This window comes from Phyllostomus discolor, chromosome 9 (genome assembly GCF_004126475.2).
Source record: "Phyllostomus discolor isolate MPI-MPIP mPhyDis1 chromosome 9, mPhyDis1.pri.v3, whole genome shotgun sequence".
NCBI classification, from domain to species: Eukaryota; Metazoa; Chordata; class Mammalia; order Chiroptera; family Phyllostomidae; genus Phyllostomus; species Phyllostomus discolor.
This window is the reverse complement of record NC_040911.2, coordinates 53,340,488-53,357,036: the sequence shown is the minus strand read 5'-3', so window position 1 is coordinate 53,357,036 and position 16,549 is coordinate 53,340,488. Positions and strand designations below refer to the sequence as shown.

The 16,549-nt window shown below is 40.7% G+C and overlaps 1 protein-coding gene across 7 annotated transcripts in view; it reads right to left on the bottom strand.

Annotated features, from left to right (window-relative positions):
* Nucleotides 1-1,292: 1,292 nt before the first annotated feature.
* LDLRAD4 (low density lipoprotein receptor class A domain containing 4) overlaps nucleotides 1,293-16,549 on the bottom strand; it is a 621,642-nt gene continuing 606,385 nt past the window's right edge. For 5 of the 7 annotated variants that reach the window (XM_036009354.1, XM_036009355.1, XM_036009358.1 and 2 more), the window contains 2 exons: nucleotides 10,947-11,000; nucleotides 1,293-8,943 (listed from right to left, as the gene is read on the bottom strand). In XM_036009354.1, coding sequence (XP_035865247.1) covers nucleotides 8,413-8,943; nucleotides 10,947-11,000 — 585 coding nt within the window. In that variant the 3' untranslated portion in view covers nucleotides 1,293-8,412. The remainder of the gene's footprint in view (nucleotides 8,944-10,946; nucleotides 11,001-16,549) is intronic. The other 2 variants (XM_036009359.1, XM_036009360.1) reach the window with 1 other exon arrangement.

The following is a 16,549-nucleotide window of genomic DNA, read 5'->3' as shown; positions in this document are numbered from 1 at the left end:
TCCCAGAGTTTCCTAAGCCTCTCCTCATTTTTTTGAATTCTTGTTCATTCTGTTCTGGTTGGATGTTTATTTCTTCCTTCTTTTCCAGATCATTGATTTGAGTCGTGGTTTCCTTCCCTTCACTGTTGGTTCCCTGTATATTTTGCTTCATTTCATTTTGGGTAGCCTTCATTTCTTCCTTTATTTTGTGACCGAGCTCAATCAGTTCTGTAAGCATCCTGATTACCAGGGTTTTGAGCCAACCATCAGATAGGTTGGCTGTCTTCTCATTGCTTAGCTCATTTTCTGTGTTTTTGATCTGTTCTTTCATTTAGGCCATATTTGTTTGTCTCGGTGCACATGTTATGTTGTAAGGGAGGGGCCTTAGGTATTCACCCAGAGGAGGCAAACCTCTTTGCTGGGTAGTGGCCCTGTCTTTGGGGGAGGCTTCAGAGAGGGAATAGTAGGCTTGCTTGTTCTGCTCCAGCCCACTTTTCAATGAACTGTCTCAGGTGAGACTGGGAATTTTTCCTGCCATGGCCAACCCCACAATAGTTTACAGCTAGCTTTGAGTCTTCAGTTTGCCATTCAGTCAGCCCTGCCTTGCCCATGCAGTCCACCACCTTGCTGTGAGTCCTCTAAGCCAGCCCCACTTCACCCACACACTCTGCTGCCTTGCCATGCGTCCTCTCCACTCAGCTGCCTATCTCCTATCCTTCTACCAGTCTGGGTGAATGTCTCTTTAACTGCTTGTTTGTCAGAGTTTCACACAGTTTGATTTTCTGGCACATCTGTTGGTTTATTGTTTTTTAGGTTGGTTGTTATCCTCCTTTTGATTGTGTGAGAAGCGAAGTGTTTCTACCTACAACTCCATCTTGGCCAGAACTCTGGCTTCTCCCATATTCTTATTTAGAGCTTAAAGATAATACAATTCTAATCTCTTAGGGAAGGAAATTTAGAGTCCTTTTGCTACACTATCACAGACTAAAAACCTCCAATGCCAGGGACCTAAACCTCTGAGCATCTATCTCACTGTTGAACAGTTATTATTGTTAGAAATCTTGTTCATGCTTTGGGCTGAGCTGACCTTAGTTTCTCCGTGACAGCCATCCATAAACTTGATGACAAGTACAAATTCCTCCCCATGCATCTCAGCTGAGGTGAAGCAGCTCTCTCTCAGTGGTACCTGTCATGAGATACCTGAGGAGAATCCCTGAATGGTCTGTGGAGAATGCAGAATTGAGAAAGAATCATACGATATAATCTACCAGAGTTGTTTGTAGCAGAATATAATGAATTTTTTAAAAAGTCAGAATGAATGAAAACCAAATGGAAAGTTTTAGTTAGGGGACCATCGAAGTGTTTTTTTGAGATGGGTTTTAAAACACATGTTTTATTTTCCCCACACACATGCTTTGTTTTTGAAAGATTAAAAACCAAACTAGGAGACATATATATATCACTGATTGCTTTTAATAATTTTGTGCTATGGTTTGACCACAGCATTAAGAACAAGCAGAAAAAGCTGATTTAATAACTTTAACAGCACTTAGAGCAATGTCTTTCTTTAAGAGTATTACAATTACAGACCTTAGGTCTAGGAACTACATCACCATTGCTCACTTCAAAAGAATTAGATACACAACAGTTGGAAACCCTTTTGTTTTTTTTTTTTGTACATAACCGGGAATTAATGTTGAAAAGTAAGCACAAATGGCTGTTTAAAAAAGACTTTAATGACTTCTGATTATCATAATTCACATGAACAACTATTGAAAAGTTCAAATACAATTGTACTTTTTTTAGTAGGCTGCTTTATAACAAAAATTAAATGAACTAAATGCTGTGAATAGTATTACATATTTTAAAAGAGCTTTAAACTAGACAAGTATACAAGTAGAAAATGCGATTTTTGAAAGCCATGAAATGAAAAGTAGCAATATACCAATAAGCACATTAAAATGAACCAGTATGATAAACAGTAAAGTTTAAGCCTCAATTAGATCTGTAGGAAGGAAACAATGGTGTGGCAACAAATTTTAGTACCTCCGAGTCCAAAACATTTTCTGATGACACCAACTCAACAGTCCTTCCAGGAGATCAAACCGGAGTGGGTAAGGGTGTTGTTCTTAGCAGTAGTGAGCCTCTGTTCATAATATTGAATCACGGGGGAGCCCTGCAGTATAAGATGGAGCAGACAGAGGGGCTGGACAGATGGAGAGCATACAAGATAATGATCTTTCCATGGTCCTCCCAAAAACAGATAATAAAAGAAGGGCTGACTTTTAGTCTATTCAGCATTGAGTTGTGTTGTATAGAGGCATTTTCAGTTTAAGGATAATTGGTAACAATTTGCTTTCTGGAGGAAAAGGATATGATCCTATTGTGATTTTCAAAATCAACATAAACCACTGAGCAAATAAAAACCATGGAATTTATTAGAATTAATATCCTCGAGTAACAGAATACACTGGAAATATGTATCAGATGGGTAAAATTTCACTGATGGCTTTTATGGACCACACTGGAAAGGATACTCACACACATGATTCAACAGTGGTTTAGTGAGCATGCTGTTATAGGATTTTAAAAAATATATTAGGATATTTGAAGATAAATGCAGAAGTCACAGTCAGACACTAAAAACTGAGCTGGAAGCAGACACTGTGTAAGAGAGGGGAGACACGGTACACAACTCCAAACATAATCCTTAACCAGTGACCAAACTTAGTTTATTTCTTGGGTCAAGATTACCATGAGACACCAAAAGAAATGGATGTTAAGATTCTTCACTTGGCTGGCAGATAGCTAATTTTCTGCTAATGATAACCTACTATCCATAATGACATTTTTTCGAAGAATGGGGTCTTCTCTGATGTGGATTCATTTTCCCTGAGGTATTCTTTCCCTACAACTCCACTGTCATTGTATTGGCTCCACAGCTTCAACTTATCAAAGGAAAATGCAGAGGGAGACTTGGGACATAGTCATAAATATCTCTGTACTGAACTAAGTCCTCTGTCTGCTGCAAGCCCATGTACTTTGGGTGTGATTTTTGCAATTTTAACAAAATGTGCACTTTCTCTTGGGTCTAGCACATCATTATCCTTCAGTCATAATGTCTTTTCATAAAACAAGCTGAAAAATCAGGATTTTTTCCTGACTATAACTAAAACTGGTCCAAATAAGCACTAAAAGAGATGAAAAGAAGCAGAATCTAGTGGTAAACAAAAAGCCATGGAATTTTAAAAAATTAATTTCTAAAAGTGTTTTCACAGCAAAGATGCAAGTCTCAACTGTTATACATATGCTGGTCACAAACTAGCTTGCTTGTTCAGATTTCTTTCCCTTGTGTTATAATATTGATATTTAATAGGAAAATAAACTACATAGACTTTTATCTGTATGCATCCATTTGCAAATTTCCTTACAAAAGAGGACAAAGCACATAGGCATTCACAAATTCTATGCCATTTCTGTTAAAATTGGTATCTATACATTATATTACAGTATTAACAATGTTTCTTATACCCATTGGGTAGGATATGTGCATAATATATTCAAGTTATATACAGCACCTTACAAATAAAAAACATAGGAAAAGACAGACAGCTGAAGAAGCACCATTGTAAGTGAGGCACAACAAAGGTGGAGCACAGAATACAGCAGTGGTGGGGTTCAGCTCTTATGTCTGCTAACACCAGAACATGAGACCATGTGGTTGCTTAAAGCCTACTGACATACAGAGCTCTCTGAAGTGACATGGATCTGCATAATACACATGTGTTATATAGTGATAATTTCTGTATAGCTCCAAGGCCCACCACAGTATACTTAAGCACACACTGAGGAAGGAAAGAAAAGGATGAAGGGAAGATGGTGCTTTCTTAGCAAGGCATCCTACTCAGGACAACCTCCTATCACAGTCAACCTGAAAGCAGCAGCAGCAACAGCAAATAACTGTCTAATCCTGGCAGAAATCATGAATTTAAAATATGCAAAAGATGCAGCACTGTGGGTAGTATAATAACATAAGCTGAAGTGTAGGATATCTCAAGGCAGGAGAATACTCTCCATTTTCCATCCACTTCTCTCTTCTCTGCTGCCGCGAGGCCACCTTTAAATCCCTAAAAGTTAGGTGAGTGCAAAGCTGCTGGGACTATCATTCATGATCTGGGGTGAAAGCAGTTTCTTAATTTGTGACTTTGCTGTGCCCCTGTCAGATAGTGTTCTTCACAGTGAGGAGGAAGACTTGTCAACTTGTCAGCCAAGTTGACAAGTCCTGCAATTTGATCTAAATTTGCCAAGGCTGCAGTAATCTAGGTGAGGGGAAAAAGATCAGAGGCTGCATGCCTGCTCTTCAGCCAGGTTGGGATGCTGGTTTGGAGCGGAAGGGGATTTGGGAAATAGTAAGTCGCTGTACAAAGGCTTTGGCGCCAAGCACTGGCATGGTTTTGCTTTTAGTCAGACAGAATCAAAAAAATGAACAAAAACCAAATATTCTTACCAGGTTGTTTTCCTTCATACACTGCTGAGCTTTCAGAGTTTTAAGAAAAATTAATCGCATACCAATTAACATGCAGTGAATGTTGCTGTTCTTAGCATCAAACCTCAAGGAGTGAGCACCAGCACAGCAAACAATACATGAGGTGCCAGAACACACAGGAGGAGCCTGAGTAGCCAAGGCACGAACGGACTTTCTTCTGAGGGGCAGGGGCTGGACAGGTGTATCTCTTGCTATGGACCAGTATCTGAAGGCCATTACACCAGGACTCACCCTAAAAAGGTCTTCCTTGAGAGAAGAGCAATTGGATGGAAGATACAGGATTGCCCATTTCAGGATACAACTACTGGTTCTGAGAGGAAGTCAGTGATTTGAATGGATTCTTCCACATGAGAAGTTTTCTAAAAGTAGTTGCCTGTTGACACCTCATTCTTATGAAGATAAAGGTGAGGAAGATCTAGTGGAGATATTTAGAAGCTTAAGACACATCTGTGTACCACATTCCTATGCTGGTGTTAAAAGGCCTACAATTTACTGTTGGTCCCTAGTTCCTCTCCCATAAGTTTAGTGGATGTATATGTGTGTGTATCCTCATGACAAATCTTGTAAGTTTTAAATATTTTTCTCTGCTATCTTGAAATTTCTTGTGGACTGTGTGTCTTTGTGTATATGTGATGGAGAGGACAGAGGAAATGCTTGTTAAGCTTCTTTAATACTAAATTTTGGTCAGAAATGAAAAGAATACTTTAACTTTTTAAATGCATAATTAGTTTAGCAAAATCTCTTTTATACTAAGGAGTGTTTCAGGGTCTGACTTTCTGAAAAAGCAAATATATGCCTGAAGACTGTTTCTGTAAGTGGGACTTAGCACGTGTTGGGTTTCATGCTCCTGGAAGTCCCTGGGACAAGGGACAAGTCACAGCAGGATGCCCAGAATATCAGTTCCTACCAACTATTCTTTTGAACAGTGCAATCCTTTGCTTTAACACTCTATTGAAATAACCAACCTATTACTGATTGCCTAAATCATTGCTTTCTAAACTGGGCCCCTGGGCTCCAACAGTACACAGTCTTTTAGAACATTAGGCCCCACTGTGTGAGCTGCGTCTTCACAAACACTCTTCTTTCCACAATAGGTCAGTGAGGTGTGGAAAGAGGTACTGATTTAAGTCACCTTTTCCCTGTGTCAAAAGGAAATTGATTATTAATTCAAGGTGAATTAATAATGACCTTGGCTTTTAAACTAATTCATTACCGAGGTCCAGCCTCAAGACATTTCAAGTCATAGTTTTGTATGTCTCTCTGTCTTTAAATAACTAACCTAAAGGGCAATTCTCTAGAGTGGCCTAATGGGAGGAACCTTTCTTTTGAAGGATGATTAAACTCATTTGAATTAAATAATTGTTTTGCCAATTATATGGACATCCGCAGAACATTCATATACTTGCAGAGTGACTAGGAATTGACAAGTTTCTGACCTTAGGTCATTCTTGCAGCAAGTAGGGAAATTAAGGATTGTAAAAACATTTTGAGCTAGTTACAGTGTGGGTTCACCCACTTTGCCAAAATTGCAGGCAAGGTTTGGGATGATATAATTAGCTAATCTTACCAGGGGAAACCTGGCCAATAATCTACTCCAAACTTCCACCAATAGGATCCTGACTGGGACAAGAACTTCCTAATCTTCCCCTGACAGGGTCAGATGGGCTTCATGCTGTAAAGATTGCCAGTTTCTTTCAAGCACAGGCTTGTGATTTAGGCAATGAGCTGAGTGGTTAGGAGGCTCTGGTCCTGAGTCAAAGCTCCCAGGGCTCTGCTCATTCTTGGGATTCCCATTGTGACTCTCAGTGAACACACTTCCAGACAGACTCTGCAGCATGAGTGCCAACCAACTATTGCCTACCTTTGTTCTCTCTCTGAGAGTTTGACTAGTTCTGTGGCTATTACTGGGTGAAATGAATAAAACCAACTAAGAGTCCAATCCTCAAAACAAAAGAGAAACCAGCAACCTACCAAGAAAAGAAGCAGAAAGCAGAGGGCAGCGAACAGGATTTGTAGTTCAGAATAGTCTCCTCAGCTCTCAGCCAATAGTACAAAGTCACCTCACTGATAAATCACCTCAGTGACCCACAGACAGACTCAAACACACATGTGTTATTTGGCATTAAAACTACAGAGATCGGAGTCACTGAATCATCATTCCATTCCATTTTGTTACATGCAGAGGCCAAAGGGACCTAACCTGCATAGAGCAGGCTTTTGCTACAGACAAGCCCTCCCATCGTGCGGTATTCTGGACTTATTAGCTGGTGCTATTATTAAAGCCAGATGCTTACCTTTGCAAAAGAAAGTTATTCATTTTACATAAGAACAAATATTTGTAAATATCAGGAATATTAAAACTAACAATATTTAAAATTAGTTTCTAGTTGCATTTTAACTGCATGTTGTGCTTTTTATCCTGTGCTTTTAAAGCTGCTCCCCTATCGTGTACTGTTTTATAACTGACTGTCCAGTTCTGGCCACCACTGCAAAGGCTGAATGAACTCCCACAGGAGTTTGCATTCCTCCAGGAATGCTGTGCCAGTACTAATGAAGTGCAATGGCTTATTGTCATGCTTGGCAATGTGGTGTTCTTTTGTCAATTCTGGGCCTTTCTGTGTATGAAGAAGCCACTGCCAGCATCACTCACACACTGAGGCTGGGAGGCTCCATGGGGAGTGACCACTGAGAGCCTCTCAAGTACTGACCAGCTGTCCAGGATTGAACTGAACTATCTAGGAAAGGAGAGAGATGATGGGAATATACTGAGAAGTCACATTATTTCAACTGTATTAAAAATAACCACCTTACATTTTAAACAATTTATTGCATAAAATAATGTATGTATCTGAGTATAATTCATGCTACAGTGAAAAAAATCTAAATTACTGAAGAAGCTCCACTGCTGCAAGACAAGGGCAGCTGCATGATACTGGATGTATAAATTCATGTGTCATGCTCATTTTTAATAAAATGGGCAGCCTAAGACTAGCAGAATAACTCAACAATACAGAAATGCTAAAACTTGGCATTTCCCATCTTCCATCCAAAAGTCTCCAAGTGCTTCAGTAAAGTACTGCTATCTGATGCAAATTCTTACAATAATAACTTTTCTTGATTTACATAAGTTGGCATGTTAGGCTATGTCCCCAAACAACTTTTCTTGCACAATTATGGGGCACACTCCAGGGTATTCCTCAGACCTGATAACAATCCACAGGTGAAAAGACAACATACTAAATGTCACATAAAATAGTTCCCTTATATATATTTTAAACATTAAGATAGTGCAACTTTTAAAAACATATCATCATAACAACACAAATTAACTCCTTGCATTCACCTAACTTCACTTTACCTTGGCACGAAAAAAAAAACAACAACAGGAATTTTGAATCATATTTTGAAAACAAAAGTTCCACACCTTAGGAGAAAAAGCAAACTGGCCAATTCTTCCCCATGATAATATATAGTAATGCTTCCTTCTTTATTCATTTAATTATAAAACAGGCCATTCTAGCCTCTTTCTCTGTAGTCTCCTTTCAAAATTAAATAAATCAAATACCTCTGGGTTTTATTTCATGATATCTCAAAGCATCCCTTTCCCTGTGTTCCCATGCCCACCCTTTGCCAAAACTATCCCCCCTCCCTATGCCTGCCCCCAAATAAACACTGTTTATGGTCAGACTGGATGGAAGTTTGTATTATTTCAGTCTAGTTTGCATGCAATTTCCCTGGAAGGAATCAGAAACAAAGACCACATTTGCACATTTGGTTTTCCTTAGTTGTAGCACGTAAAACTCGACAGCACTGTGCCCAGGAGCAGAGGAGCTGTGCAGCCCTCCTCCCTCCTCGGTTTCTTCTCAATTCAAGTGAATATTGGGGGGTCAGACAAGATTCCCAGGCTTCCCATCTTTGCCCTGGATGGGCACCATTGTGCTCCCAGAGCTGTCCTGTTGAAATGGCAGTCTGCTCCCTCTTTGCATGTTGCTGTGCTGGTGATGGAAGAAAGAGGCTCCTGGGTAGTGGCCCATCACCTCGCTGTACGTTGGAGGTGGCCCCTCCATCCTCCCATTACTGCTGCAGGTGCTGGCAGTAATGCCTGAATTGCTGCTGGGTGGGCACGGGCCCACATTGTACACAGAAATGTCTATCAAATCACTGTCAAATATGGTTCGGTTGGGTGGGGCCCTCACAGATTCTCGGTTGAGTTCCATCTGCTGTTCGGGGTCCCTGAGCTGCAGGGTACAGGGCCCCTGGTAAGGAGGTGGCTCCTCCCCATCAGACAGGGAGATGGTGGGGGGAAGGTCAATCTCATGCTGCACATAGGGGTAGGTGGGCTGAAAGCGGCTGAACCGGTCCCTCTGGATAAAGGATGGGGCAGCAAACCTGTCTCTAGACCGAGGTGGGTACATGATCTGCAAAGAAAAGAGCAAAGGCTTAAAGATATTTTTTGGCACAATAATGGTCATAAATGTGATGGTATCAAGAAAATTCACACTTGGCCTGTGTTCTCATCTGTCTGAAAACTTTCCCCCCACTCAACACAACAGGAAAAGACAATCCCAGAAAAAAAATGTAATGTTCTTCTTAAAATGTTTTAATGTATTGATTTTAGAGAGAGGAAGGTGGGGGAAAGAGAGAGAGAGAGAGAGAGAGAGAGAAACAGGTTTGTTGTTCCACTTATTAATGCCTTCATTGATTGATTCTTGCATGTTCTTTGATGGGGTTTCAAACCCACAACCTTGGGGTATAGCGCTGATACTCTAAACAACTGAGTTATGTGGCCAGGGCCATAAATGTAATTTTCTTATTCTTCATGAGTTAGACCACTCGTCTTGCCAAACTATCACTTATCCAATACGGTTCAATAATGGAGAATTGTGTGTAACTGAAGATTTGGATTTAATGGGAATTATTGTGTATGCTATTTGTACACTATGTGTATGTCTCCCACTGGGTCAAGTAAAATACAAGAGTAACTTCCAGAGTGCAAGAAAAAGTAACACAGTGGAAGCATGCTGTGCAGAAGGCACTCTGGTCCTATTTACCACATGACCTGGTTCAGGCCTCTACTCCTTTACAAATAAAGAGGACTGGGCTGCCTGCTTTCTCAGGTCCCCTTCTACTCAGACCCGTGATTCAGAAAAGTGGGGAGTTGCTCAGAGTTTTCATTGTAAATAAAAGTTACAACTTCACCTGATGGTTCTTAGAACAGGTAAGAAGCACTAGGTCAATTTATGAATTATTTATAGGAGCTTGTTGCTCCATCAGGTACTTAGAAAAATATGGAATAAGTGACTCCTTTTTCCCTCTGGTCTCTAATCCTTTCCAGTTATTTCTTTCTGGACAAAAGTTCCCTATAGTTAGTTTTAGTAACTGACATGAAAAATATTTTGTATTCCAAAGTAAATATGATTATAGATATTTTCCAAAGTGAATTCTTACATAGTCTTCTCACCTATTCCACCACCCATTCTTCTAGAGGAAAGATAATGCATGTGTGTGCATCAATCCATTGACTTCTCCCATACCGTATTTTTAACTTAAAGGTAAAAGACACTGTTGTTTTTAAGTCATACTATTAAACTTGAAGATGTGGAAATGAATCATACTCTATGTTTAAACTATGCCCACTTCTGCCAAGACTCATTATTAGCGACTTATAGTGTCATGTAAAGATCAGTGATTCTCAATTTGTTTTCTGTAGGGAGCTTTAGACTAGCATCAATAATCCCTAGGAGATTCTAAGTTATAGGCATATGCCTTAATTTAAATGTTATTTCTTTTTTTTAGAAGGTGGACTATATGACTTTATGTTATTTTTTTCCACACATTTTTTATTGCTGTTCAAGTACAGTTATCTCCATTTTCGTCCCTCCCCCACCACCCCAGCCATTCCCACTGCCCACCCTTGATCCAACCCCCTTTTGGTTTTGTCCATGTGTCCTTTATACATGTTCCTGAAAACCCTTCCCCATTTCCCTTCCTTTATCCCTTCCCACCTCTCCTCTGGTTACTGTCAGTTTATTCTTATGGACATAATAAAGTTACTTACTTTTTCAAGATTTTATTTATTTTTAGAGAGAGGGTAAAGGAGAGAGAAAGAGAGGGAAAGGAACAGCAATGTGTGGTTGCCTCTCATGTGCCCCCTATTGGGGACCTAGCCCACAACCCAGGCATGTGTCCTGACTGGAAATCGAACTGGTGACCCTTTGGTTTGCAGGCCTGTGCTCAATCCACTGAGCCACACCAGCCAGGGCTAATAAATGTTATTTCTTATTTCTTATTCTATGTTGTCATACATTTGACTTTTCCGCATATTTTGTTGTAATGCTTTTTTCTCTCCTCCCTCCTCTATGCACAATGGTTCAGCAGCCACCTCCAGCCACCTACACCCCTCCCTTGTCCAATCCCTTACCTCTGAGGCACCTGGCTGAGGATCGGAGCTGTCTGAAGGCCACAAGCACCCTTCCTGGCAGGAGTGGGAGGGGGGACACCACAAGAAAATCATTAGTTTCATGCAGTAGCACCTAAAATCAAGGAAGCACATTCCTCTTTGACAGTAGTAGGCCTATTTAAGTCACAGAACAACAAAGAACTAGTCCTTTTATTTCACCAAACATCTAAAAGGAGAACTGTGACTGCTGAGAACTGTCCTGCCTGGTTTCAGAGGCTGTAACCCTGCCAACAGGTGAAAAGGCCCCGTGTCTAGGGGACCTTGGGACCATAAACCACTAAGGAGACAAAACATCCTCACAGAAGGGGCGCAGCCTCTGCCCGCTTTACTTCACCCTGCTTGGCCCTGAGTGGATGACTGGTTAGCCAATGATAGGTAAGATTCCTCGAGGGAGGGACAACCTAAGAGAGGCATGGTCATGAAGGGACCATCAGGGAAGGATTTAGGGGATTATGGAAGAAGACCCTCACCCCTCGGCTTTATCATAGCCTGAGTCCTCATTCTATTTGTAAAAAGTCTCCTAATCTCTTGGCTGCCTTGATTTGCCCACCTGATTCAGGCCTAAAACAATGTCAAAGGGGGGTGCAGCCCTGTGCCAGAATCAGCAGTGCCCAGCATGGGGGAGTGGTGAACTAAGAAAGAATGTATAAAGTCCTTTGACACCTGCTTTGATAAGAATGTCCTCAAATGTTAAGGGTCCAATCACAAAATAAGTTTGTTTCCCAAGGTTTTACAGCTGATTGGCATCATCCTGTGTACCAGACCCTGACTTGAAAGGACCCCCATGATCTCAGAAATGTTACCTGTAAACCATACCCCCTTTCTTTGATATGCATCTCTATGTAAGCTAAACTCAATAAAAGCCCATTGAGGGACTAAAACACCTTTCTCCTCTGAGAGATTGGTCATCCTTCTTCCCCAAGCATATCATGTCTTGGTAGAATTATTCTCATTCACAGTGGCCTGGGGGAACTCTGCTGGACAAAGCTCCCCCACATGTGACCAAAAGGAAAAGTTAGAAATTCTAGGTCCCAACCAGATTTGAGGTAGATTGGATTTGAAGTCAGACATATTTCAAACTCAAACTTGTGTGTGAAATACATTTCAAATGTCATCAAACCATATTTAATCACTGGCTAGATTTGGGGAGAGTCTGGGTAAATTAAGCTCTTGTACAAATGTGCATTACTACAGCCAGCCAGGTGTTACCCACAGCCCTTCTGAACTGTGATTTGGCATTGCACAGCCACACTGGTTGGCTTTCAAACAAAACTAAGTTTCTAAAGCCTGAATGCCCTTCAAGAGTCTTCTAGTGAATTTATTCTTCAGTCCCTTTATTCCCAAGGCATATGTGACTTGACATCTAGTTGTTTAATATCTTTCTTTGAAAATGCTTAGCCAGACTGGCAACATGACAAGCAAACACTAGACATTATTAAGGCTCATTTCGAACACCACTTACTTGCTTACAAAGCACTTCATTATGTTTTCCCATTTAAAACAAAATTGTTGGCTACTAGCAATGGTCTGTTGGGCTATTAGGTAAAGACCTGCTATTGTAATAAAAAGAACTATAAGGGAGCATGATGTTTGTATTTTGGGATTCCCAGGAATACATGAACTTGTGCAATCACTGAGCCTCCTGAGAACCTGAAAGCACCCACAAGACTTGCGAGCCTTCTCTTTAGGGGAAAACACCCCTAAATCTCTCTTGCTCTCTTTCATAGCCCAGCTTTCTAATGCAAATACCCCATTTGGACAACAGGGTGTTTGTCCAATGCATACAACCTGATTCTAGGATACCCACAGAACATCATGGACTCAGCAGCAAAAATATAAACAGACCCAGAAGCATTTAGAGGAAATTTGGGCTTAGGGCTTGACTATAAAATTATATAATGGGCTATTATAGCTCAGGACTGATAACAGGTGACAGATCTCATTCTATCTTATGAAGTGGCTGACCCACACCCACAACAGCTCTTCACAGGACCAAGGCAGCTCACACAGCACTTCAGAGCATGTGTTCTCCTGGATCAAAGTGAAACAATCACTATAGTTTAGAGCTGTTATAGTAACTTTCATATTGAAAATGGCATAGAAACTCATCCTCAGATGTTTCTAAGACTTATATTCTGCCCTATCCCCTCTCCCTTTCTTCAAATGGAGCTCAAAGCCACTACTGCCCACCAGCTACCTCACCAATGTCAGCTCTAACCTTCTATCCAGAGAACTGGCAACAGGGAACAGCAAAACCAGAAGGCTACACATAGTGTGGAGCATAATGGCCAGAAATAAAACCACCAGAAGTGGCCCAGAAATCATGGGTTGCATGTTTTCTGAAAATGGCAGGAACCATCCTCAGTGGCTTTATTCCCCTAGCAAGTAGCAAAACTGGAAAAATGCCTAAAGAGGTTAAGCCTTGCACACTCAATCTTATATTTCACCAAATTCATATCAACCTCCTTCTTACTAAATTCATTCAGCACTTTTTGGCCCTCCTTTCACCTGACCTCCCAGCAGCACTGGTCCCTCTCGTTGACCTCAGAGACATCGCCCTCCTGGTCCACACCCTGACTTCTCTGCCACTTTGCCTGCTCTTCAGGGAGTGCCTCTAATACTACATTTGATTAAATATTGGAGTTCCCCAGAGCCCTGTCTGGGGCTCTGCTCCTCTCACTGCAGTCTTCCTGGGCCACTTCATTCCCACCACAGCTTACAGGGCCATCCTCATGAGGATGTGTCTATCTCTGGCCCCAACTTCTCTACTGAGCTCCAGACATATCTAGCTGGGGAGGAGGGTGAGGGCAGGCTCTCGCATTCCAACAGACTCCTAAAACTAAACAGGTCTAAAGTGGAACTCATGAAGTTCTCCCCCAAACCTCTCATTTCTTCAAATTGCTGTTGTTTCATCAATTCACCACTCTCCCTCACCACTATTCCATTTCCCTCTATTGCCACCATTACTATTTTAATAAGGATGTAATTTATTTAACTCTTCATTGACAATTTCCCACAACCTCCAATTTATTCACTTTTACAGGACACTTATTTTTCAGGTTTTTCACCCAGGTGGTTCACAGGAGTCATTAAAATGTCAAAATCTAGCCCTGGCTAGTATGGCTCATTGGATTGAACACCAGCCTAAGAACCAAAGGGTAGCAGGTTCGATTCCTGGTCAAGGCACATGCCTGGGTTGTGGGCCAGGTCCCCACTAGGGGACGAGTGAAAGGCAACCACACATTGATGTTTTTCTCCCTCTCTGTCTGCCTCCCTTACCCTCTGTCTAAAAATTAAAAAAAAAGACTTAACTTAAAAAAAGAAAAGAAAGAAACTTCAAGATCTGTAAGATGCCATAGTAGAACTGGTTAATACCATCAGCCCAGAAAGCTGTCATTCCAGTTCTGTGCTCAGGACTGAAATGTAAATCCAGACATGGAATATGACCAGAATTCTATAAAGGCTGGATCCTAATCATATTGATGGAAATAGAACTACTCTGTACCTGCACTCATGCCATAACCTGCTCTGGTTGCTCTTCTCTGGGCTGTCCCATGCTGCCATCACCAGATCGCCTTCATTAGCATGCTGCTAGTGGAGCCCACTGATTTTTGCTTTCCTTGGTGAAATGAAGTTCTTTGACTATGAGCTGGCACCTCCAATGAGTCAGCCCTATAATGTCTGAGAGCCCATGGATAGCTGAATTCAAAGATGTGGGCCCTATTGTCCAGAACTCTCAGTTTCTTCATCTCCATGCTAGTGATGACATTTTCAGGGAGAAGGGGACTCGTCAAATGGCTGAAGTCCTGGATCCTCATTATGGAATCAATTTTTATCTCAAAATGAAAGTTCTAATGTTCTTGGCTAATGCTGGTATTGTTACATTATGGCATACTAAGAACAAGCTGTGAAATAAAATAGTACTTAAAATAGTTCACAGAATTTTGAGCGATAGGAACAAAATTTTGCTAATACTTTTATACAGGCTTAAATTCATCTCATCTCTTACAGTTGTTTTCCTTGCAACAATAACAACCAAAAGGAAGGGAAGCACCTACTGTCTGTTTATTCATTACTTCACTATACATCTATTGAGTACTTCCTGGCAGCAGATCTCAATCCTTTTCTACTGCAACATGTGAGATAATGTGCATACATAATGTAACATGTATGGTGGCACACCTTCCCATGGGGTAGGTGATAGGGGCACAAGAAGGGGTCCATGCAATCCCTAGGGTTAAGCTATCACTCCAATCCCTTTGTTCCACTCAGGAAAGTATTCTGGAATGCAACTGAGTTAATGAGCCAGACACTACTCTATGGATTATATTGAATCAATCCTCATCTATTTTTTAAGGTATATTATTCTCAAATCATTCATATTGTATTTAAGTAGTGCCAGTTACTTGATACAAGCATTAAAACTGAGCAGGACACACAGGGGACTGTCACACCTGCTCCAGGAAGCTTACAATAAGGGAAACCAATCTTAGGAGTAAAGAAAGTGGGCCCTATGGCACTCTCTGCATTGCATGTAATGTATTTTATTCTCTAGTTTTTTTCTTGCAACCAAAGCTCTCTAACAAAAGACTGAATATCTGATGCCAACTTAATTATTACCCAGATGGATGACACTGTTTTCAATACAATGTGGCTCTGTAAAGGCAAATGGATTCTGAGCTGGGAAAGCCCTAAGCCAGAATCCTGGTCTGCCATTGATCAATCTGTGACCTCTGGCAGCTTATTTATTTTCTCCAAACCTCAATTTCATTGCTTTGTAAAATGGGGTTGTCCTGAGGCTCAAGTACCACAATGGATGTAAATTCCTTAGCACACTGCCTTGCAAATAAGTATTCAGGATATGGTATCTCTTAACATTACATGTAACGATTACCTGCTGATATCACAACTAATGTGAGGATAATTTTCAACTCATTTTTATTTTTTATTTTTTATTTTTATTATTTTTTTTTTTTAAGGGAGAATTTTTTTTTAAGATTTTTTATTTATTTATTCTTAGGGAGGGAAGGGGGGAGAGAGAGAGAGAGGGAGAGAGAGAGAGAGAGAGAGAGAGAGGGAGAGAAACATCAATGTGCGGTTGCTGGGGATTATGGCCTGCAACCCAGGCATGTACCCTGGCTGGGAATCGAACCTGGGATACTTTGGTTCCCAGCCCGCGCTCAATCCACTGAGCTACGCCAGCCAGGGTTTATTTTTTATTTTTAAATTTTTATTTCTTTTGTTCAATATAATACACATATAGAAAAGTACATGAAATACAAATGTTCAACTTAATGAATTATTTTAAAGTAACATCCAATTTATTGCCATTCAGGTTAAGAAATAAAAAACACTGACAGTACCCGGAAACACATCAGGTGCTCCTTCCCCAACACAGCTGCTCTCCTGGATGTAGCCAATGTCCTGCTTTACATAGCATTACTTCCTAAGTATATACATTAAATGCCTATAGGTTACTTTGTTATTTTTGAACTTTCTTTTCTTTTTTAAAATATATTTTATTGATTATGCTATTACAGTTGTCCCATTTCCCCCCTTCACTC